The 23,681-nt window shown below is 40.6% G+C and overlaps 1 protein-coding gene and 1 long non-coding RNA gene across 2 annotated transcripts; one reads left to right on the forward strand and one right to left on the reverse strand.

Annotated features, from left to right (window-relative positions):
- Positions 1-396: 396 nt before the first annotated feature.
- Positions 397-15,202, forward strand: LOC104103310 (uncharacterized). The gene is made up of 3 exons (XR_011409916.1): positions 397-666; positions 2,226-2,679; positions 14,887-15,202. It is a non-coding gene; the product is annotated as an uncharacterized lncRNA (long non-coding RNA).
- A 6,783-nt stretch (positions 15,203-21,985) lies between these two features.
- LOC138896178 (uncharacterized) lies at positions 21,986-23,151 on the reverse strand. Its single transcript, XM_070180964.1, has 3 exons — positions 22,816-23,151; positions 22,477-22,731; positions 21,986-22,417 (listed from the first exon to the last, which is right to left on the reverse strand). Exons 1-3 carry the CDS (start codon positions 23,149-23,151, stop codon positions 21,986-21,988), a joined length of 1,023 nt encoding a protein of 340 aa, XP_070037065.1.
- Between the last annotated feature and the right edge of the window lie 530 nt (positions 23,152-23,681).

Below are 23,681 nucleotides of genomic sequence, written 5' to 3' on the forward strand. Positions count from 1 at the left end.
TATATTAATTTTATTTTGAAAAATATGAAATAAGAGAAAGTTCTACTGATATTTCCGAGAATTAATAAAGAATTTACATATGTTCACATGTTATGGTCGGCCACAACAACTTGAGAATTAGGAAACATCCAAGCTGGTATTGAAAGTACTAAAGACAATTTCTAGTCGATGTATTTATAAAATTATTAAAAACTAATTAAGTGAAAGACTTGGAAACCCATAAAGTCTTCCAGTGTTGTCTTGCTCTTGGAAGTTGTTGTGAGCTAATTAAAAAAAAAGAAGAAACCAAAAATGGCACCTCTCCTAAAGAACACCATGCCTCATTTCACCCACCCACAACATCCAATAACAATATATGATGATGCCAATAACACTAAATATTTGTGCGAGGGTTGCATGATCCCTGGCTCAGGTAAAAGATATCACTGCCATGACTGCAACTTTAACCTGCATGAACACTGCGGAACATGTCCACCCAATCTTTCGTCTTTCATGCATCCCTACCATTCACTCAAGCTCGTTGAACACAATCACCTGCGCCAACGCTTCTGCAACGTCTGTCGAGACACAATCGAAGGCCTATCTTATAGGTGTGAGCTTTGTGAATTTGATGTCCATCCTTTGTGTACTCAGTTGCCTGAAACACTGCGCCATGCCCTACATAAGGTAACTAATCCCTCTGTCCTAGCAATTTTTGCTTCAGAAATATACTTTTTCATCAAATTGACTCTTACCGTACTTTTCGGATATTTTTTGAAACTAAATTTTAATTTTAAACTATAAGTTAATCTAATCCAATCTAACTTCGAAGATTAGTCAATTTGACTCTCAAAAAGTAAAAGGTGTAACATAAATTGGGATAGAAGAAGTAATTATGTATTTCAAATAAGTATTTGTTTATCGATCTGGCCCATTTTGACCAATTATATTGATTTTGAGAAGCCATTCAACAAGATCCCTTTCCACTTGCAAAACAATGTGAAATTGTGTTTCTCTTCCTTTCAACCTCTTTTTATGAGAAATTAAAGTTATTTTTCATGTTAGATGTTATTTTAGGATGCACCCGATTTTCGTGCCTTAAAGAACCTATTTCTTTAACCTCAAATTCTAGACACAAATAGAAAATAAAGTGCGAAAATTAAACAACACAATGATTTTTATATGAAAAATTTTCTTGTTCAAGAGAGTAAATATCATGACCTACCCTCGTAGGATTTGTCTCAAAACTTCACTAACTTCAAAGAACGTTTTTAGGTTACAACTCAATAATTAAAAGGATTAACTCTAGAACATTACCCCTACAATCAACCTAATTATAGTCACCCCTTTCTAAACTAACTCTATCTTAAAAGAACTCTTCAAAGTTGTTTACCAATATTAGATTTCTCTATAAGCAATACTATTTATAATTTGGAATAATTGACTCAACCTCAAAACAACTAAAGAACTGCATCAACTTCGTCGTCAGGAACAAGTTCTTCAGTCGAGCAGTTTGAATCCTTGAAAGCTCCTTCTTGCTATGATTTCTATTTGCCTAGCTTCAATAAATTATGTGTTTCTGTGAAATAAGAGTTGTCTTGAATAGCAGGAGTTGGGCTGCTTTATATAGGAGTGAAGTTGGCCGAATCCTTTTTCAATTTCAGCTCAAAATCCTAAAATAATTTAGTCACCTCTTAAGAAAAATAAATCCTAAAAAGATTTTATTTTATTTTCTTAAAAGATTCCTTTACGTGTTTTTCTTTCCATGCAAGTATTTCCATAATTGAAATTCCTGTTGACTACAAATTCTTTCAGCTAATATTTTCCTTGTTGCTCACAAAAGAATCTTCAAGGAATCTGACTATCAACGAAAATCAATTTTTCCAACTCAATTCTTCTTGTACTAGGAAATAACTCTAGCTTCTGATCAACAAACTTCAAACAACCTGATTTTTTGCAAACGTTTGTTAATTATCAAAACCAATTAAGCTTAGCTCAACATTAGAGAGAGGACAATTGTCTTGAAATTTTTTGTAATAGCTCACCAATTCAAAACAGTAATTCAGAATAACTTCCTTAATTTCTGACCAATTATATGTGAGCTCTTTAATACTCTTATGAAGCCAATTAAAATAACATTATGCATGCCAAACTCTATGATATATGTGGATGACAACGTACAAGTGTTGTATGATTATATTAATTAGACAGGAATTTTGATGATGATATTGTCATTAATTAAGCAGCATCCTTTAAGGCTTTTGGGCTCGTCTGAAGCTGGGATCTGTGCTGTTTGTAGTGGAGGATGTGAAGCTTCCTCATGGCGTTATAGGTGTCAACTATGTAAATTCGATATTCATATGGGTTGTGTGCCGATTCAATGTGAAAGGAAAATGACTACGTACGTTCCACCATCGGTATTCCCTCAGCAACAACATGCTTATGGGATCAGTAGTTCTCCATATTGGAATCCTAGTCCAAACTATTTTCCTGGTCCATCTAATATGCAACATTATAACTACATGCCACACCCACCGCTACACCTACAACATCATCATCAGGGGCAGGCTCAGACTTATTATGGTGGAGGAATAGGGCAAATAATGTTTGAGTTGGTGAAAGCACTTGTGGTTGGGGTGATGACTAACATGATATTTGGGGCTTGATGATATTACTTCACTTCATCCGTATGCAGCTATGGTAAGTGTAATGCTCCGTAACATCTTAAAATTCCATAAATCTGTCTTTTTGCTTTAGAACTCGTTGTTATAATGATACGACATGTTGGGAATTAAGTATATATGATGCTTAAATGTGATTATGAACGATGATTTGTGTGACGGGAATGAGTTGATTATGGTGGAGGCTAATACCATAGCAAAAATAACTAGGTGATAATTGATGTTTAGGAGTGGAAAGAGCCCATGCCCAAGGGCCAGGCTGTACCATGAGAGTGTATATGTGTTTACCCTCAAAGTCGGATCACAATTAAATTTGTAAGTAATTTTAAGGATACGCAGATTAATTTGATACAAAGCGATAAATTAAGTCAAATTGAATAAACAAAGATAAAAGGATTCAAACCACACGAAGAGGATAGTTCCAGCCTTAATAAAATATTCACCCTCGATCCGGGCTCGCTATAACTAACACTGATGAACAAGAGAAAGAGCTAATAACTGAGAAAATATTGTATATTATTTTGGAATGTGTGTTGCCCTCTTTAATGAATTATCAGACCCCCTTTATATAGTAGGGGAATCCTACTCTAGGTACAACTCTATAAAAGGTAAAAGAAATCCTCTAATTAACTGATTGTCGGTTCTTCACCGATACATGCTGAGATCCTCGCCATGATATCCGGTCAGTCACGGATATTGAGGCCTTCCGTTGGCCGTGCTCGATGGCCCGATAATGTTCTTCGAAGTCGTTCAAGGCTAAGACCGATTTCGAACCATGACCCCGAAATTCTTGAGGGCGGGCGTCATGCCCCCGAATTCTGACTCAATGAGACTTTTGCGTCGATTTCGTTTCCCTGTCATCATGTCTCGAGCTTGGATTATTTTGTAGGATACCGGGGTGTACCATGAACCCGGTTTTACCTGTATACAGATAGTCACCTCGTTTCTCGGACAGTAAATAACGAGAAATGACATGAGCTCCCTAATCTTACTTCGACACATCGCGGCAGAAACGACAAAACACTCGAAACGTCTCGTTTGCATGTCATAATGGCATTAAATGCATGTCAGCTGCCGGTCGGCCGTCCCTGGACGTGAAGCGTCGCTCAACTCTTATAAATACCTTCTCCTGTGTCCATTTTTCACTTTACACCAAATCTTCTACCTTCGTACCTTCAGTATTTTAATACCTTCTAGTATTTTTACTTCCGTTACTCACTTCAGTACTTTGCAAAAACTTTTACTTATCTCCTACTCAATCCAATCAAGTCTAATCTTTCAAATTTCAATCTTTCTCCATCTTTTCCAAGCTTTTTCTTTCGTAACAATGAAAAAAACCTCAAAATCTGTTCCTCAGAAGGATGCTCTTTCTTCTTTGAGACCGACCACTGAGGTCGATGACACCGTCCCCTATACGGTTGTTGATGAACCGGCGGAAGAGCCCCCCTTGAAGATGTTCATTCCCGGTGGCTGTTCGATAACTAACAACTTCAAGGTTGAGAAGCCTTCTTCTGGACAGGGTCGGCGTGAAGAGGCGTCGAGATACATCTGCTCAATTACCGAAGAGGTCCTCCCCACGGTCCGAAAAGACTACAACTAGGCCGACAAATACATAGTACCCCAAAGAGGCCATTACCACCCATGTCGAGCGATATCTAAGTGTTTACACTTATCTCTTTACATTGGGCCCGATAGACCCGGTCATCTTAAACTTCTGCAGGAGGTATAACATATGCCTTGGCCAGTTCCATCCATCCCCGTGGAGGATCGTGATCCTCCTCCGATTCTTTGTGAACAAAATCGATGGGTGCTCGTTTACCATCGATCATCTACTCTGCTTATATAGCCCCCGAATCTTCCAGAGGCGACTGATAAAGCTAGTACGCCGGGCTAGCAAAGCCCCGTTCTCGAGCATCAATAATGATCGGGATCAGTGTTGGCAAGGACATTTTGTTCGGGTGAGGACCTCCGACCCGGTACCTGCTGAGTGGAGGTCGTTCCCCGAAAGGTGGAACGCATCACATAAGTATTCCCTTTAAGCGTCAATTTTATGCTTTATCTTCCCTTTTCTTATCGGTGCTTGTTATGTTGTAGCCCTTGCTCGAGTTTCGAATGCTATCCCTCGGCTCAAGGAGAGCGGCGAGGGCATTGTGTCACAGATGCCCTACTTCGAGCGCTCATGTCGCAAACTTTCAAAAGGCCGTTGGGAGTCCCGTTCCCATGGTAAGGTTCCTTTGTCGAACAAGTCGTATTGAACTTTTTCTTCTAACATCTCACCCTTACCCCCTTACTTTATTTTGCAGGTTTGCCTAAGAACGTCGAGCTTAGGCCTCCGATCGGTGACAAGGACTTGCCTGTTGAGTCTCCTGCTCTGGGGCAGGCCGGAGAGAGGAAAAGAAGGAGGGCTCTAAGTTCCCCGAGCTCAGAGAAAAATAAACCAAGAAGAAGGCTAGTGCGCAAGCCAAAGGAAAGCACTAGCTCCCGAACACCAGCTTTGGACTTGCTCTATCGGCTTAGGGACGAGTCTGAGGGGGAAGAGACTTTTGTGGCTCGCGGGTCGTTGCCCCTGGAAGAGCAGGTGGCCGTTGAACCAGAGGCCCGCAGGGTTGATCTTCTTCAGGCTAGGGAGGTCGATGAGTAGGTCGGGGCTGAGGCTTCCCATGATGCGAGCAATGCCCCGAAAGAGGCACTTGGTGTGATAGATATCACAGAGTCACCCTCGTTTACCGAGTCTATGTACAACGAGGATCAAACGGTGAAAGAACGACCCAACGAGGGGGTCCACAGAGCAAACGATCCCCTCCGCTGATTATTTTATGGCGTGGATTCTACCGCCATGGAGGATTCCACCGGGTTAGGTGACTTAGAGGTACCGAAGAAAAGTTCGAATTCGGAGGCAGGTGGGCCAAACTCGAGCTCGAGACTGGTCAACCGGTTCCTTACCCCGATTGCGGATCCTGGTCGAAAGAGATCAATTATCATCACCGTTCCAGAGGATGCCCGGGTTATTTCCGCCCCTGTTGGGGTAGCTAGTTACCTTCGGTACCTGGTAACCGACGAAGATCATGCAAAAATGAACTATGTGGATGCGCCATGCCTATTAAATGAGGCACAACATGTGCTGAAACGGGTACGGTGTTGCTAAACCTTTTCATTATTCAGCTTTAGTTCTTGATTATTCTAATATTTCTTCTCATATTTGCAGGCCTCAATGCTTCACCATGAAACCTTCCTGAAGTATTAGGATGAGTTGAGCCAACTCGAGGCCGAAGTCAAAGAGCTTGCTGAGAAGAAAGACATGTACAAACTTCTCAACGAGCAACGTGAAGGAGAGGCTAAGAACCTTCTAGTCGAGTTGGACACGGCTTAGAAAGAACATGCCGACCTGGTGGAACATGTAAAAATCTTTAAAGTTCGTGATGATGAGCTAGACACGGTGACTACTTGTTAGAACCCGTTGGTCCAACAGAAGATTGATTGGATCGACCAACTCTGGGCCGAGATGGATGTAATTAAGGTCGAGGCCGAAGAGTAGAAGGGCAAGCTGGATCGCTTGGCCTCGAAAAAGTACACTGCCCGGGCGCAATTGACCTCAGCGGAGGCTCAACTTCGAGAGATGATGGAGAAAGCTGAGGCCCAGTCCCAAAAGGTTGAGGTGCTCTAGTCTCAACTGAGCTCGGTTGTTGCCGATCGGGATACCCTCGCTAAGGAGCTTAAAGCAGCCAAGTCAGTGGCTAAAATAACTAGGGCCTATGCCGATGAGATGGTGGCCCAGTACAAAGCTGATGTTGAGGCAGCCCAGGACCGCTTGAAAGATATCATTGAATATGTGAAGTGGCAGTCCCGAAGGGAGGCCATCGAGGACGTTTATTCCTGGGGTTTTAATTTATCAATCGAGATCAAAAATGCTAAGGGGTTTGAGTCTGAGGCCAAGAAGTTTGCATATATCGAGGACGAAGGAGACTCCGAAGGTTCTGGCGGATTTGGGGACGGAGAGGACCCTAATTGTCCTGGTGATGAGGCGGGCTCCGGCGAGGACCAGGCCACTTAGGTATTTTGTAGATGTTTTTGTACTTTTGTATTTTTTGTTGAGACCGTTTTGCCTTTGTAAAGATCTTTTAATATATATACAAGGCTTTTTCCCTTCGGCAATTTCCAAGCTTATTTCTTTTTGCTTTTCACTTTATGATTGCAAAGATTTCAGATGCCTTAGCACGTAATAATCAGGTCTTATTCGGAGGTTCGAACATTGTTCGTTTTCAATATTATATTTCTTAAGACTCGTGGGGGGCTTGGTATAACCGGAAGTTTTCCCCGTAATGTTTACTTAGAATGTTTTATAATTTTGCCGAGGGTAACATTCGAACCGGTTTAAAAAATTTTAACGCCTTGTGTTTTGATTATGGATCTCGGACGTCTCTGAACCATTCTAGGACAGAAGTAGAGTTTTAAGTTCGGATGTTTCCCAATGGTCTTATTCATTAATTTTCAACATAAAAATTTTCCGAAAAACTGCTCGGACTGTGTACGCAAATCGAGAGGGGTAAAAATGAGATTTTTCGAGTCATTCGGGCTTGCCCAAGATAACAGTCCATGAATAGGGATGGTCGTAGCCTTTAAAGTTCGGGCACTGCCTAATAGGTTTTGCGCCCCTGGGCTTCGATAGCCCACGCCGTCCGAGTTTGTATTTGGATGACAGTCCCCGAGTGAGAGTGATCTCTTGGAACCGGATAGAGGTGGCCCTTGGGCTCGATGTCTTAAGGGAACATAATGTAGTAATTTTTTAGAGACAAAGTATTTATCTGCAAGGTAGAAATTTCTTTCATTTCTGTGTGCAATATACAAAGTTTTAAATGTGTTCAAGCTTTTTGTTATGGCTTGGGTGGTCTATGTAGGCATAGTTCATTTGACCGTTTGGACCTTACAATAAATCCCATCCACCGAGCCTCGACTATTCGAGCACAAAGTTTCTTTCCTAATAAAATCATTGTCCGAGGGCGACGCCCCCACTATTCGAGGACAAACTTTAGAGAAACCTCGGATACTGTTGATGTTATCTTTGACAATGGTTCACAGATGGTCTTCAATTCTAAGTTAGCATGATCCACTGTTTTCTCGTTAAAAACCTTGTCGAAAAACCTATTTGGGACAAAACCAGTTCAAGAGAAAAAGAGCTCAACACGTGCTTTCAGACCTAAAAGTTGTATCATTCATTGACCGTTACTTGCAAGTGTTAGTCCGATATGTAAAAAAAAGAAATGAATGGGTTCGTAGCTTAGCAGTAGTATCATTTTAAGTGGGTTATGTTCCAATTGTCCGGTAGTCGTTCACCGTTTCGCGTTTGTACGATCCTTTGCCGGTGATCTCGATAATCCTATATGGGCCTTCCTAATTCGGTCCCAGCTTCCCTTCCTTCGGGTTCCGAGTGCTCAGCGTCACCCTTCTTAACACCAAGTCCCCGACACTGAAGTGTCGAGTGTTGGTTCTTCGATTGTAATACCTTTCGATCCGTTGCTTTTGGGCGGGCATTCGGATGATGGAGACCTCGCGCTTTTCGTCTAAGAATTCCAAGTTCGTACTCATGGCCTCGTCGTTTGACTCTTCGATTGCATATCGGACCCTGAGACTCGGTTCTCCTACTTCGACCGGTATAAGAGCTTCTTCACCGTAGATCAACGAGAATGGAGTGGCCCCGGTACTGGATTTTGAGGTTGTACGATATGCCCATAGGACTCCAGGAAAGATTTCCTTCCAATTTCCTTTGGCATCGGTCAACCTCCTTTTGTGGTTCTGGAGTATGGTTTTGTTCGTGGACTCTGCTTTCCTATTCCCATTAGGGTGATAGGGTGTCGATAGGATTCTTTTGATCTTATGGTCCTCGAAAAACTTGCTCACTTTGCTTCCGATGAACTGCTTCTCGTTATCGCACACGATCTCGGCCGGCATTCCTAACGGGCATATTATGTGGTCCTAGATGAAATCAATAACATCTTTCTTTCTGAATTTCTCAAATGCCTGGGCTTCCACCCACTAAGAAAAATAATCAGTCATAAATAAGATAAATTGAGCCTTACCGGGCGCCCAAGGCAAGGGACAATGATGTCCATCCCACATTTCATGAATGGCCAGTGTGACAAGACCGAATGTAGCGGCTCCCCGGGCTTGTAGATCATCGAAGCATGCCTCTGACACTCATCGCATTTTCATACGAACTCCTTTGCATCTTTTTCCATATCGATCTAGTAATAGCCGACTCTGATTATCTTATGAATTAATGACTCGGTGCCCGAATGGTTCCCATAGGTGCCCGAATGGTTTTCCCTCATGATATACTCAGTATCTCCCCGTACAAGACATATTACGAGTAGGCCATCGAACGTTCTACTGAATAAGGTAGCATCGTAGGACAAGCTGAACTGTGCCGCCTTTGTACGCAAAGCCCTTGATTCTTTAGGATCCGACCGTAGTTTTCCGGTCTTCAGATACTCCATATATTTATTTCTCCAGTACCAGGTTAGGCTTGTTGAGTTTATCTCAGCGTAACATTATTCCACTACCAACCTCATGAGTTGTACGACCGTCTCCGAGTTGAACTCATCGTCGTCGACAGACGATCCCAAGTTAGCAAGTGCATCAGGCTCACTGTTTTGATCCTAAGGTACATGTTGCAAAGTCCACTACTTGAACTAGTGTAGCGTTATATGCAGTTTATCCAGGTATCTTTGCATTCGATCCTTTCTGACTTCGAACGTCCCATTAACTTGGTTCACCACAAGGAGGGAGTCGTACTTAGCCTCGATCACCTCTGCCCCCAAGATTTTAGAAGTTCGAGACTTGCAATCATGGCCTCTTACTCGGCCACGTTGTTAGTAAATTTTATAGTCTTAATAGATTGTCTAACTATATTACCTATTAGTGGCTTCAATACGATGCCAAGTCCAGACCCCTTTGCATTCGAGGCACCGTTCATAAAGAGGGTCCAGATTCCCGAAAAAGTCTCCGAGTTCAACAACAACTCTCTTTCGACCTCAAGTATAAGGGCCGACGTAAAGTCGGCCACAAAGTCTACCAAATTTTGAGATTTGATGGCGATCCGGGGTCGATATTCAATTCGTACCCATTGATTTCCATGGCCCATTTGGCCAGTTGTCCTGAGAGCTCGAGTTTTGCATTATGTTCCTCAATGGGTAATTAGTTACAAGACATATGGGGTGGCATTGAAAGTATGGTTTTAGCTTCCTAGGGGATATTAGCAAAGTGAACGCCAATTGTTCTAGGTGAGGATACCTAATTTCGGCCTCGCCTAGAGTTCTGCTAACATAATAAATAGGAAATTGCATACCTTCTTCTTCCCGGACCAGGATTCCACTTACCGCCACCTCGGATATTGCTAAGTATAGATACAACTGTTCGTCTGCCTTCAAAGTGTGAAGCAAAGGTGGGCTCGAGAGGTACTATTTGAGTTCCTCCAAGGCTTGATGGAACTCCTGAGTCTATGAGAAGTTATTCTTCTTCTTCAACAGTGAGAAAACTCGATGGCTCTTGTCGGACGACCTCGAGATAAATCGACCGAAAGCGGTTATGCGTCCGGTTAACCTTTGTACGGCCTTGACGTTGTCCACTTCGGTAATGCTCTCTATGGCCTTGATTTTATCAGGATTGATTTCGATCCCCCGATTGGAAATCACGAATCCAAGAAATTTTCCGGATCCGGCTCCGAATGCACATTTTTCTGGGCTCAGCTTCATATTGTATTCCTTCAATATGTCGAAGGTTTCCTGCAAATGCTTTAAATGGTCCTCTGATCGCAGGGACTTAACCAGCATATCGTCAATATAAACCTCCATTGATTTTCCTATCTGTTCTTCGAACATCCGATTTAATAGGCGTTGGTAAATGGCACCGGCTTTTTTTTAGTCCGGATGGCATTACGTTATAGCAGTAGGTACCGTACTTAGTGATGTAGGACGTTTTTCCTGATCGCTCAGGTCCATCTGAATTTGATTATACCCGGAATAGGCATCGAGAAAACTGAGGATCTCGTGGCCGGCCGTCGTATCGATCATGCGATCGATGTTGGGCAAAGGGTAAAAGTCCTTGGGACATTCCTTATTCAAATCTTTATAGTCAACACACATTCTCATTTTATTCCCTTTTTAGGGACTACCACTACGTTTGCTAACCAATCCGGGTACTTAACCTCCCGAATGGACCCTATTTTAAGGAGTTTAAATACCTCGTCTTTGATGAATGCATGCTTGACTTTGGACTGAGGTCTCCTTTTTTGTCTGACTGGATGGAACTTCGGGTCCAGGCTCAGCTTGTGAGTAGTTATTTCTGGGGGGGGATCCCAATTATATCAAGGTGGGACCAAGCGAAACAATCCATATGAGCTCGGTACTTAACCTTGTGCCTAGGTATACCTTTCGATTGGCAAATACTCGATCAATATGACCTGCTCCAGTTCTTCGACCGTTTATTTGGTGGAATAGGAGTCATCGGGAGTTATAAAAGACCTGGGAATCCCGTAGTCATCATCTTCATTGGTCCCCTACTTCTCCGGTTGGGTCGGGGCCTGTGTAGGTAATTCCTATTTGGCTTATTCCTTGGAGACCGAACCAAGACCTTTTGTCATTTTAAGTGCGAATATCGGGACCACCTCGTCGACCACGAACATCTCCTTTGCGGCCGATATTTCTCCTTAAATTGTTTTTATCCCTCCTGGCATTGGTAATTTCAACACTTGGTTCAGATTCGAGGATACTGCCCTCATGTCGTGTATCCATGGCCTCCTGAACAGAGCATTGTACCTCATATATCCTTCGATTACATAGAACTTGGCTTCTTGAATGGTCCCGACGACGTTCACCGGTAATGGTATCTCCCCTTTAGTGGTCTCACATGCCATTTTGAATCTGTTTAGAACTCGGACTGCAAGCACGATTTGATCTTGCAGACCAAGCTGTTCCACGACCCTCGCTCTGATGATGTTGGCCGAGCTACCTGGATCAATCAACACACGCTTAACGTGATATTTATTTATGAGTACATATATTATCAGTGCATCGTTATGGAGATGCACGATCCCTTCAGCGTCCTCCTCTTTGAAAGACAAGGTTCCCTCTGGCACATAATCCCGAGTCCGTTTTCCCCTTGTGATGGATACTTTGGTGCGCTTTAGCATCGACCCCTGGGAATATCGACCCCACTGATGATCATGTTAATGACGTGTTGAGGTTCCTCCTGCTCGATCTGTTTATTAGAATCTCTTTTCCTGAAATAATTCTTGGCTCGATCGCTCAGGAACTCTTGGACATGTCCGTTGTTGAATAACCGGGATACTTCTTCTCTTAATTGTCGGCAATCCTCTGTTCTGTATCCGTGAGTGCCATGATATTTGCACATTAGGTTAGGATCCTTTTGAACTGGATCATACTGTAGAGGCCGGGGCCATTTAGTGTCTTTGATGCATCCGATGGCAGATACGATAGCGATGTTAAAGTTGTAATCCGATAACCTTGGCACTTCCTTAGTCCTGATGGACCTGTCGAAATTGTTTTTGCTCATGAGTCCCCAATTATTTTGACATCGATCACTCCTCGTTTCACTTCTCACAGGGATTCTCCCAGACCCACTACTTCTTCGATCTCCATTGTATGGTTGATACTAATCCATGTTTGATCTTAGTTCACGATCAACGTCTCTCTTAACTCCATCAACGACTCTGACGGGATAAACGGACCCGGAAGGGGCCCCAAGCTGATCATCTTCGACCTTGATTTTTGATTGATACCAGTTATGCATGTTGGCCCAAGTAACAACCGGATATTCTACCAGATTTTGTTTCAGCTGCTGTGAAGCCGATGAGCTTCGAACATTGAGTCCTTGGGTAAAAGCTTGAACGACCCAATTGTCCGCGATCGGAGGTAGGTCCATCCGTTCCATTTGAAACCAGGACACAAATTCTTTGAGCATCTCATTATCCCTCTATTTTACTTTGAAAATTTGACTTCCTAGTCTTGACCTTGATAGCCCGGACGTGTGCTTTTACGAAGGAATCTACAAGCATAGAAAACGAGTCAATAGAACTAAGAGTTAGGTTGTGATACCATATCACAACTCCCTTTCATAGAGTTTCTCCGAACCTTTTCAGCAGGACAGACTTGATCTCATCATCCTCTAAGTCATTCCCTTTGATGGCGCACGTGAAGGAGGTCACATGCTCATTTGGGTCGGTTGTTCCATTATACTTAGGAATCTCGGGCATGCAGAACTTCTTAGGGATCGTCTTCGGATCTGCGCTCGGAGGAAAAGGTTTTTCAACAAACTTCTTAGAATCCAGGCATTCTAATATCGGCGGTGCTCCAGGAATTTGGTCGACCATGGAATTGTAGGTTTTCACCTTTTTGTTATTGGCTTCGATTTTCTTATCTCCCGATTCTATCCGTTTTGTCAGCTCCTCGAGCATCTTTATGATCTTGGGGTTAGTACCCGATTAATTTTGATTCGGCCTTTCCGTGACCAGTTCATTTCTACGGGTGACTTTCCGGGATGGCTCGGGCTCAATTTTTCTTGGCGCAAAGCTTTAGTTCTGCAACTGGGCTATCGCTGCCTGTTGAGCCTGTTACATTTCGAAGATCACCGGCAAATTGATCCCATCAACTTCATCGATGTGCGTATTTTGGGTAATCGATCGGACTTCCTTGCGGACGTTGTTCTCAGGATCGGTAGGCAAATTTGCATTGATGGCCACATGCGAGCTAGCGTCGATCGGGTCCGCGGCTGGAACTTCGCCGAGATCGACGGGGGGCACCTCGTTACCGGGTGCTACATTGTTGTTCTCGCTATAGTGGCCAGATTCAGCATCCATGTTTAGAGGGGAAGACTGGGAGTTTGACATTTCAAACTTTAACCTAGAATCAAATATATTCCAACGAACAAGTGTAAAATAGGGTGTGTTATGGGAATTTGTATCAAATTGCCGTTATTATCCTTAGCCCCACGGTGGGTGCCAAACTGTTTACCCTAAAAATCGGATAACAATTAAATTTGTAAGTGATTTTAAGGATACACAGATTAATTTGATACAAAGAGATAAATTAAGTAAAATTGAATAAGCAAAGATAAATGGATTCAAACCACATGAGGAGGATAGTTCCAGCCTTAAAAAAATATTCACCCTCGATCCGGGCTCGCTATGACTAACACTGATGAACATTAGAAAGAGCTAATAATAGAGAAAATAATAGTATATTACTTTGGAATGTGTGTTGCCCCTTAATGAATTATCAGACCCCCTTTATATAGTAGGGGAATCCTACTCTAGGTACAACTCTATAAAAGGTAAAAAATTCTCTAATTAGCTGATTGTCGGTTCTTCACCGATACGTGCCGAGATCCCCGCCGTGATATCCGGCCGGTCACAGATATTAAGGCCTTCGTTTGGCCGTGCTCAGTTGCCCGACAATGTTCTTCGAAGTCATTCAAGGGTAAGACCGATTCCGAACCCTGACCCCGATATTCTCGAGGGCGGGCGTCATGCCCCCGAATTCTGACTCGTTGAGACTTTTGCCTCGATTTCGGTCCCCTGTCATCATGTCTCGATTTAGGCTTATTTTGTCGGAGACCGGGGTGTACTATGAGCCCGGTTTTACCCATATACAATAGGTACCGTGCCCATCACATAATTCTTTTAGATACTCAATTTCACACATGTTTCAAAAGTGAAGATTTCAGCCTTAAATGGGAATTTGGTTGACTTGGGCATGAACCCCAAGGACTTGATTGTCGTGTTAGATAAATATAGTGTAAATAAGTTACAGGACGATGGAAAAGGGATGGGTGAATCTTGATTCACCCTAATTCACTTGCATTTGTTTGGGTGGCTTACGGCCAAATCATTAATTAAGGAATTGATAGTGTTAAGATTCAAATAACATATATAGCTAGGCTATCTTGTGTGAAGATTCAACGTTATTTGGGACATTGTTGGATACGTGATTCTGATTACGCACTTATAATCAAAGATTTAGTTGATGTATTTAAGAAGTGTGATTATGATACTACGGTGCACTTTAAAAAAAAAAAAAAAAATACTTGTCCTACCTTTTGGAGAGAGTTCTATGAAACCTATTTGACATATATATATATATATATATATATATATATATATATATATATATATATATATATATATATATTTACGCAATTTACTTTACGATTTCAGATCCTGATTAGACCAGCCAAGCAATGTTGTTTAATAAGCAGCAACTTCCATCTCCAGTGGTGTGCGCACTTCTGTGTCCGGTGGCAGAATATTTGTTGCATGATCTCTTTCGTTTTGGGCTGCGCCCAATGGCTTCTTTATGTACTTTCAAACTTTTTAGAGGCTCAAAACCTTTCTCGATACTTGATTTGTTATGTTTGGAGTTTATGCTTAGCTATGTTGGTCATAGATTTGAGATGAACCATTTATCCTTTGTTCGGACATATGTACTGTTGTTTAAGGATCTATGTGTGAACATTGTCTTCTCCCTTTGAAATTATCGTGTGTTTGATACTTGTTGATTTGTTAGTGCCATGAAAGGCGACAGAGGAGGTGGGTGCTATCAGATGTCAATAAAGGCCCCCTAAGTTTGGGTCATGGCAGTAACTGTTCTAGGAAAATTTTTTGAATCGGATCCCAATCAATGGATTTAATTTATATTCATTGGTAGTATAATGAAATTTGTGCAATTTAATTTGCTGTAAAAAGCTACTTGTCTTATACTTTTAAGATTATTAATTTTGCTTTTTACACGTAAATACATAATATTCCTTTTAAGTGATATAATTGTGTTAAATTTTGTTATATGATTAAGATATAGAAATTAAACTCATTCTATATTACACTTTTTTGCCAGACATGTAGATTGGTAGCCGTTTTCTGTCAAGTCAATGTCGTAAAATATTGTCATCACATAATACATAACCCTAACTCCTTGTGCATTATGAAAATACACGAGGGGTGAATTGTAACCGATTAGTAAAACTTAGATGACTATTTAGGTGATGTTTTAACTTCAATACCGCACAAGAGGGGGGAGTGATTTGTGTGGTGTCTAATTTTTTCGTGTGGACAGATTATAGAAGGACCTGGTTCTTCTATGTGTTCCTTATCCTACTGTTGCGGAATAATAAATACAAAAATTAAAGAACACAAGAAATTTTACGTGGAAAACACCTGGCTCAAAAGGTGAAAAAATCACGACCTACTTCCCAGTAGGATTTTTTCAAAACTCTTCACTAAATCACTGAGCCAAAAACTGCATTTACAAAAGTAAATGTAGGATTAACTCTAATCCCGTTGTGGAACACGGCCTCTAACTGTTGCGACAACTTCAAGTTAACTCTAACTTGAATACTCTGAGTACCTATTACAATTGCCTCTAGATAAAGCTGAAAGGTACAATATGAAAACATCTACTACAATTGAACTAGAATAAAAGACAAACACTTGGAACTGGTTCTTCTATCTGGCTCAAGTAGCTTCAGGTTCGCACACTTGAATCACACACGAACTGCTTGCAAAATGCCTTGCTATTTTGTTCTCAATTCACGTTTAACTTCTGCTTTTGTGCGTTACTGTAGAATGAGAACTTCCTGCGATTTATAGAGTTAGTAGAGTAGAAAACAACTAGAGTTCTAATGCTACTCTTCCTTGGTGGAAGAGTTCTAGTTGATCTCAACCTCTAACTCTTCCCTTATCTTAGATAATGTTCTCGTTGGGTAAGGAGTCCTTCTCCTTATCATTTATGCAATCTTTTCGATCAGGAGATATGTATTATTATGCCAGATTTCGTTTATCTCCTGCATGTGCATCTCACGTGCTTTGAATCTGCCCCTGTCTATGCCTACCAGTGATGGACCTGGTTCATGCTTGAGCTTCCTTTGTCAATCTTCAAAACTAACCTTCACTTAGGCCAACAAATTCTCCATTTTTGATGATGACAAACTCTGTGATTTTCATAAGCTTAGGCCCTGTTTCAACTTAGCTCAACATCAACACAATGTTAGAAATATTTTTCCTTTTTATCACTTATTATCAAGGACCAGGTTCATTAGGTTATAAACATCACTGTTCAAAGTGTAAAGCACAACCTTTTTCCCCCTTTTGGCATCATCGAAAAGTTGCATAAAAAATATGAGATAACCAGATTTTAAAACTTACTCATGGCCACTGGGGCAACTTCAAATGCAATCATGGATTAATTATCATAGATCAAGCTAAGAATTTTAACCATCAAAGAAATATAAACAAACAGTTAGAGCAAAAAACAGTGAATTTCATTGATGATTGATGCGATTCTTCCACAAAACATAAAAAGAAATAAAAACACTGAAAACATAAGCAAACAAAAATCCCGAACTGGGTCACTGGTTGATCTACACTAGGCTAGGAGGCTCAAGGCTGGGAAGAACTAGGTGCTTGGTTTTTGGTTTGGAGGAGTTTTAGCATATCCTGAAGAATACCATCATTCTTCTCCTTTTCTCTTGCCAGCTCAGTTCTGAGAGCATCTCTCTCAGTCTCCACCTCTGCCAACCTCTTCTTCGGCCTCTCAATCTCAGCATCCTTAGCTCCACTTTCTTTCACCAAGGCTCACACCTTGCTATTCACTGGTACCTTCTTAGATGAACCAGGTTCTTTAGGAGTGGTATGGACTTCATAGTCATAAGCAAGCAACGTACTTGTCCCAAAATGATCCTTGCTTGTACCAACCTCCCTTTCTTCTTTGGATTATAACTTTCAGTCACCCTCTTCAGTAGGTCTGCGAGGGTTGTTCATCTATATTTTTCCCAAGTTGAACCAGCCCTTCAGCGGCTTCGCCAGACCCACTTCCCCCTATTGTGTTTACACTTTCCTCTACTCCAGCAGATTTTTCTCCCCAAATAACCATTGCATATGTGTCTTTGGTTAAACTCACAGGAGTGGGTGAAGAATCAACCATTTTTATATTTTTTCCCCTCACAACACTTCGAACACCCTTGCTCTCTTTTTCTTTTTTCTTTTTCATTTTTACCACCAATTTCTCCAGATTCTGTAGTTTTAACACCTGCTATAGACCCTACCAGCACAAACCTATTCTTCAAATTTGTATCAACTTCAGAAATTGACTCAGGAGTAACTTTAGGGCCAGAAGATACATGTTCGGTTTTAGAAGAAACTGTTTCTTCCCCCTCAGTAGCAGATTTAAATGAGTCTTTAGATTTCCTTGGGTGGGGATGAAGGATTTTCAGGAGTGTTAGCCATTTTTGTGCTTGGGTATGGGAGAGAAGAGAATTGGATTGTGTTTGGAAGATGAGAGTATTTAACGGCAGCTCATGATCAAAATATTATAATTTTAAATTATGCAGAGTGTAGAAAACATACCGTGTAATCTTGATGAACCAGGTTCTTTACTGATAATTCTCTTGTGTAAGTCTAAATTTGTCAAAATAGAGAAAATATCATTAGAGATTAATAAGTCATTTTAACACATGGCACAAGAGTTTACTATTGAAAGTATGAGACTGAGCAAAAATTAATCTAATTATGTACACAATTTTCATATTTTCTAACCAATTTTTTTTTTAATTTTTTTTTCGTTGTGAACTCTGAACTGATCCTTTTAAGTGATCTTAATCATCCATAATTCTAACATGTTCCTTTCAAAGTGATCTTTACTTAGGGCTTTTGTGAAGATGTCAGCTATTTGCTTGTCAATAGCACAAAATTCCACATTGATCAACCATTTTTCGTAGTTATCCCTCAAAAAGTGATGCCTAACATCTATGTGCTTAGTTCTCTTGTGATGAACCGGGTTCTTGATCATACTAATTGCACTAGTGTTATCATAAAAAATGAGGATACAACCAATATCAATTCCAAATTCCATTAATTGATGTTTAATCCATAACAATTGAGCACAACATGAGGTAGCAGCAACATACTCATCTTCAGCAGTAGATAAGGCCACTGTATTTCTCTTTTTGGTGGCCCAAGACACAAGACATGAGCCAAGACAGTGTGCCATACCTGAGGTGTTCTTTCTATCCACAAGAAAACCTGCATAACCAGCATCAGCATATCCCACAAGATTGAAATTACTACCTTTTGGATACCAAAGACAAAGATCAGTGGTGCCTTTTAGATATCTCAAAATTCTCTTGACAACAGTCAAGTGAGACTCCTTCGGATTTTCCTGAAATCTTGCACAAAGGCCTACATTGAAAACAATGTCAGGTCTACTATCAGTGAGATACAACAAAGAGCCAATCATTCTTCTATACAACTTCTGATCGACAGATGAACCAGGTTCATCTATATCCAACTTTGTAGTTGTTGCAATAGGAGTGCCAATTTCTTTGGAATCTTCTATTTTAAATCTTTTAAGCAACTCTTTTACATACTTCTGCTAATGGATCATAGTTCCATTTCGATTTTGTTTAATTTATAAGCCTAAAAAGAAATTAAGCTCACCCATCATGCTCATTTCAAATTCACTCTCCATTAGTTGAGCAAATTCTTTACTTAACTTATCAGTAGTTGCTCCAAAGATTATATCATCAACATATATCTGAACTACCAAGAGATCTTTACCTTTTTCTTTCAAGAACAAAGTATTGTCAATTTTACCTCTCTTGTAGTCATGATCAAGCAAAAACTTTGATAATCTTTCATACCATGCTCTTGGCGCCTGCTTGAGCCCATAAAGTGCTTTGTCAAGTTTGTCCACATGATCAGGACTCTCCTTGCTTTCAAACCCTGGAGGTTGCTTGACAAACACTTCTTCTTTTAGATAGCCATTGAGGAAGGCACTCTTGACATCCATCTGGTGAAGGGTGAATTCCATGTAAGCAACAAAGGCTATAAGGAGTCTTATTGCTTCCAACCTTGCAACTGGAGCAAAGGTTTCATCATAGTCTATGCCCTCCTCTTGGCTATATCCTTGAACCACCAATCTTGCCTTGTTCCTTGTAACTGTTCCATCCTCATCAAGCTTGTTTCTGAAGACCCATTTTGTGCCAATTACTGATCTGTCCAGGGGTCTTGGTACCAGATGCCAAACTTGACTCCTTTCAAATTGGTTGAGTTCATCTTGCATTGCATTTACCCAGTCCGCATCCTGCAAAGCCTCAGAAACATTTTTAGGTTCAATAAGAAATAAGAAAGCATCAAAATCACAAAGATTCTTTAATGAAGATTTGGTTTTGAATCCAGAGGTTTGATAAGTAATTATGTTCTCAATGGGATGAGAACTTTGATACTTGTAAGGTTTCACAACCAACTAGTTTCCCCTTGATGTTCATTCAATGCTTTGTTGCTGTGGAACAGGTTCAGGGACAAGTTCCATTGAAGTTTGAGAATTATTTCCTCTTTGTTCTATTTCCCATGTCATGTTGCCCGGGATGGATGAACCTGTTCCATCACCTGTTCCTTCCTCCAATGTAGCTTCAGTCTGGGCTGTGGTTTCATTTAAGTTTCTAACCAGCCCAATTGCTTCATCATCATGTTCCTGTCTCTCAGAAAGAATGTTAGTTTCATCAAAAATCACATGAACACTTTCTTCAACACACATAGTTCTTTTGTTATAGACTTTATAAGCTTTACTATGTGAAGAATATCCCAAGAATACTCCCTCATCACTTCTGGGATCAAACTTACCTAGGGAGTCTTTACCATTGTTGTGCACAAAGCACTTGCATCCAAATGACCTAAGATGGGATATATTTGGTTTTCTCCCTTTAAGTAACTCATAGGGAGTCTTCTCAACAAGAGGTCTAGTCATGCATCTGTTTATGATATAGCATGCAGTATTTACAACTTCTGCCCAGAAGCTATGAGGCAGTTTACTAGAAAGAAGCATGGTTCTAGCCATATCCTCAAGTGTCCTATTCTTTATTTCAACTACTCCATTTTGTTGTGGAGTTCTAGGAGCAGAAAAGTTATGATCTATGTCATACTCATCACAAAATTCAGCAAACTTAGCATTTTCAAATTCAGTGCCATGATCAGACCTAATTGATGCAAGTTGATTACCTAGTTGTTTCTGAGTTTTTCTAACAAAAGAAGTGAACATGTCAAATGCTTCATCTTTAGATATTAAGAACAATGTCCAGGTAAACCTATAGTAATCATCAACAAGCACCATCACATATCTCTTATCACCTCTGCTTAATGTTCTCATTGGACCACAGAGATCCATATGAACCAGTTCCATCGTTCTGGTGGTACTTACCACTTTCTTGCATTTAAAAGAGGATCTTACCTGCTTCCTCCTTGCACAAGCCTCACAAACTTTGTCTTCCTTGAACTTAATGTTAGGCAGTCCTATCACCAAGTCCTTAGAGACTAATTTGTTGAGTTGACTCAGACTTGCATGTCCAAGTCTCTTATGCCAAAGGAGGGGATCACTGTCCATCACACTTAAGCAAGTTAGTTCATTTTATGACAATGTGGACAGATCTACAATATATATATTGTTCACTTTTTTTTCCTGCAAAACAATCTTGTCAGTGGTAAGATTAATCACAAAACATTTAGTTGAGGTGAATGCTACCAAGTTACCTCTATCACACATTTGTGATACACTAATTAGATTGTGTTTCAGGCCGTCTATCAAATAGACATTCTCAATCGAGTGAGAGTCAGTCTTACCTACCTTACCAACCCTAATGATTTCACCTTTCTTCCCATTTCCAAAGGAGACATTACCTCCTTTGAGGTCTTTAAGTGAAAGAAACTGGTTCTTGCTTCCTGTCATGTGCTTTGAGCAGCCACTATCCATGTACTATATTTGGCTGCTCCCCTTCTCTTTGACCTGCAAAAGGAAATCAGGGGTTAGTCTTAGGAACCCAAACTAGTTTGGGTCCCTTTCTATAGGCAAAAGGATAATACAAATTCTTTTTAGCCTAACCTGGCAGCCTATTTTTCCCTTGACCAAACTTTTTATTCTTTTGACTAGCCTTTTCTTTTGCAGTGCATTCACTTTTATAGTGACCAGTCTTACCACAGTGTGTGCAAATTTTGTTCTTAGGAAGTGTGAGATACTTGCTAGGTGGCAGATTCCTAAAGCCAATTCCTCTTCTATTGCTACTATGATGTTCCTATAGCCATGACAGTACATCGGAGGACCTGTTCTATTTACAAGTTCTGTCTAGTTCATGCTTTACTTTGCCTAGATCCTCTTTCAAGATTCTTACCTGCTCATCCTTCTTATACAATGCATCTTTTAGTTTACCTACATTTTCTTCTAGAGTGATTTGTGTGCAATTAACTGTCTTCTTACTTGTTCCTAATTTTAGTTTTAGGTTTCAGATCTAAGTTCTAGGACATTTGATTCAAATGCATGAATCTGGTTCTTTAGTGCAGTATTTTCACTTACAGTCTCACTAACACTAAGTTCCAGGTTTTTACACTTTGCTTTTAAAATCACACATTCCTTAGACAGTTGTTTCTTTTTGTTATTTATATCCTCAGATTCATCAATAAAATCTAGAAGTAACTCAGATAGCCTTTCTTTAGATAAAAACTTAATCTTGTCTTTTAGATGGATAATACTTACTTTAGATTCCTTATCGGATTCTCCAATTGTCATAAGTGCTTGTTCATCTCCATCTTCATCATCTGAGTCCTCATCTGAGCTTTCTCCCCAAGCAGCAACTATAGCCTTTGTTGATCCTTTGTTTTTCTTGGGATGAACCTGTTCCTTCTTTCTGTTTCTTTGTTTAGTTCTTTCCTTCGTCCATTTAATTTCCCATTGAGGGCAGTTTTTGATGTGGTGATCAGTCTTCTCACACTTGTAGCAGCCCTCATTGGTTTGTTGTATCCTCCACTTCTTGAAGAACCCTTTCCTCTCATTAGGTACTTCTTGAAGTCCTTTGTGATCATAGCCATTTTATCTTCCTCTAGATCAGAACCTTCAGTAATTCTGAGTACCAGGCTCCTTTCCTTCTTGGCTACATCCATCTTTATGGTTTGCCTTCTAAGTTCATAAGCAGTGAGATTTCCAATTAGCTCATCCAAATTAAGAGTGACAATGTTCTTTGATTCCTGAATAACAATGATTTTGCTCTCCCATGAGACTGGCAGAACCCTTGTCAAAATCTTCTCAACTTTGTCTTCTTCAAGAATAACCCTTCCAAGAGACTTAAGTTCATTTGTTAGTGTGGTGAACCTTGTATACATCTCTTGGATGGTTTTCCCTTCCTTTATAGTGAAATTCTCATATTGAGAATATAGTAAAGTTCCTCTGGACCTCTTCACCTGAGGTGTTCCTTGATGAGCAACTTGCAAAGTGTCCCAAATTTCCTTAGCAGTAGTACAGCTTTGAATTCTACTGTACTCGTCCGGACCAAGTCCACACACAAGCCATTTCTTGGATTTAGCATTCTTCTCCCATTTTCTCAAGTCCTCAGCAGTGCAATCGGCTCTTGTTTTTGGCACATCTACTCCTTCAGCATTCTTCTTCATGGTAGCCAGGGGACCATCTGTAACTATGTCTCATAGCTCATAATCTTCTCTAATGATATGGTCTCTCATTTTGTTCTTCCACCAGGAGTAGTGCTGGCCATTGAAGAGTGGTGGCCTAGAAGTTAATTGTCCTTCCCAATTTTCAGGTGGTGCACTCATCTTGATCTTCTCCTAAGGTGCACTCACCTTGATCCTCAAGGATAACCTTCTCTGATACCAATTGATATTTTAACTTCAATACCACACAAGAGGGGGGGAGGGATGATTTGTGTGGTGTCCAATTTTTTCGCGTGCACAGATTATAGAAGGACCTGGTTCTTCTATGTGTTCCTTATCCTACTGTTGCAGAATAATAAATGCATAAATTAAAGAACGTAAGGATTTTTACATGAAAAACACATGGCTCAAAAGGTGAAAAAATCACGACCTACTTCCTAGTAGGATTTCCCCAAAACTCTTCACTAAATCACTAAGCCAAAAACTGCATTTATAAAATACTTTTGTAAACCTAGGATTAACTCTAATCCCGT

This window comes from Nicotiana tomentosiformis, chromosome 7, assembly GCF_000390325.3.
Source record: "Nicotiana tomentosiformis chromosome 7, ASM39032v3, whole genome shotgun sequence".
In the NCBI taxonomy this organism is placed as follows: domain Eukaryota; kingdom Viridiplantae; phylum Streptophyta; class Magnoliopsida; order Solanales; family Solanaceae; genus Nicotiana; species Nicotiana tomentosiformis.

Excerpts from the sequence above, each read along its gene's own strand:
- LOC138896178 (XM_070180964.1), bottom strand. The coding sequence starts at position 23,151 with ATGAAGAAGAATGCTGAAGGAGTAGATGTGCCAAAAACAAGAGCCGAT. Across the intron at positions 22,732-22,815 it reads AACTTAAGTCTCTTGGAAGG|GAATCAAAGAACATTGTCAC; the intron begins GTTATTCTTGAA and ends ATTGTTATTCAG. Across the intron at positions 22,418-22,476 it reads CAATGAGGGCTGCTACAAGT|GAAAGAACTAAACAAAGAAA; the intron begins GTGAGAAGACTG and ends AAATGGACGAAG.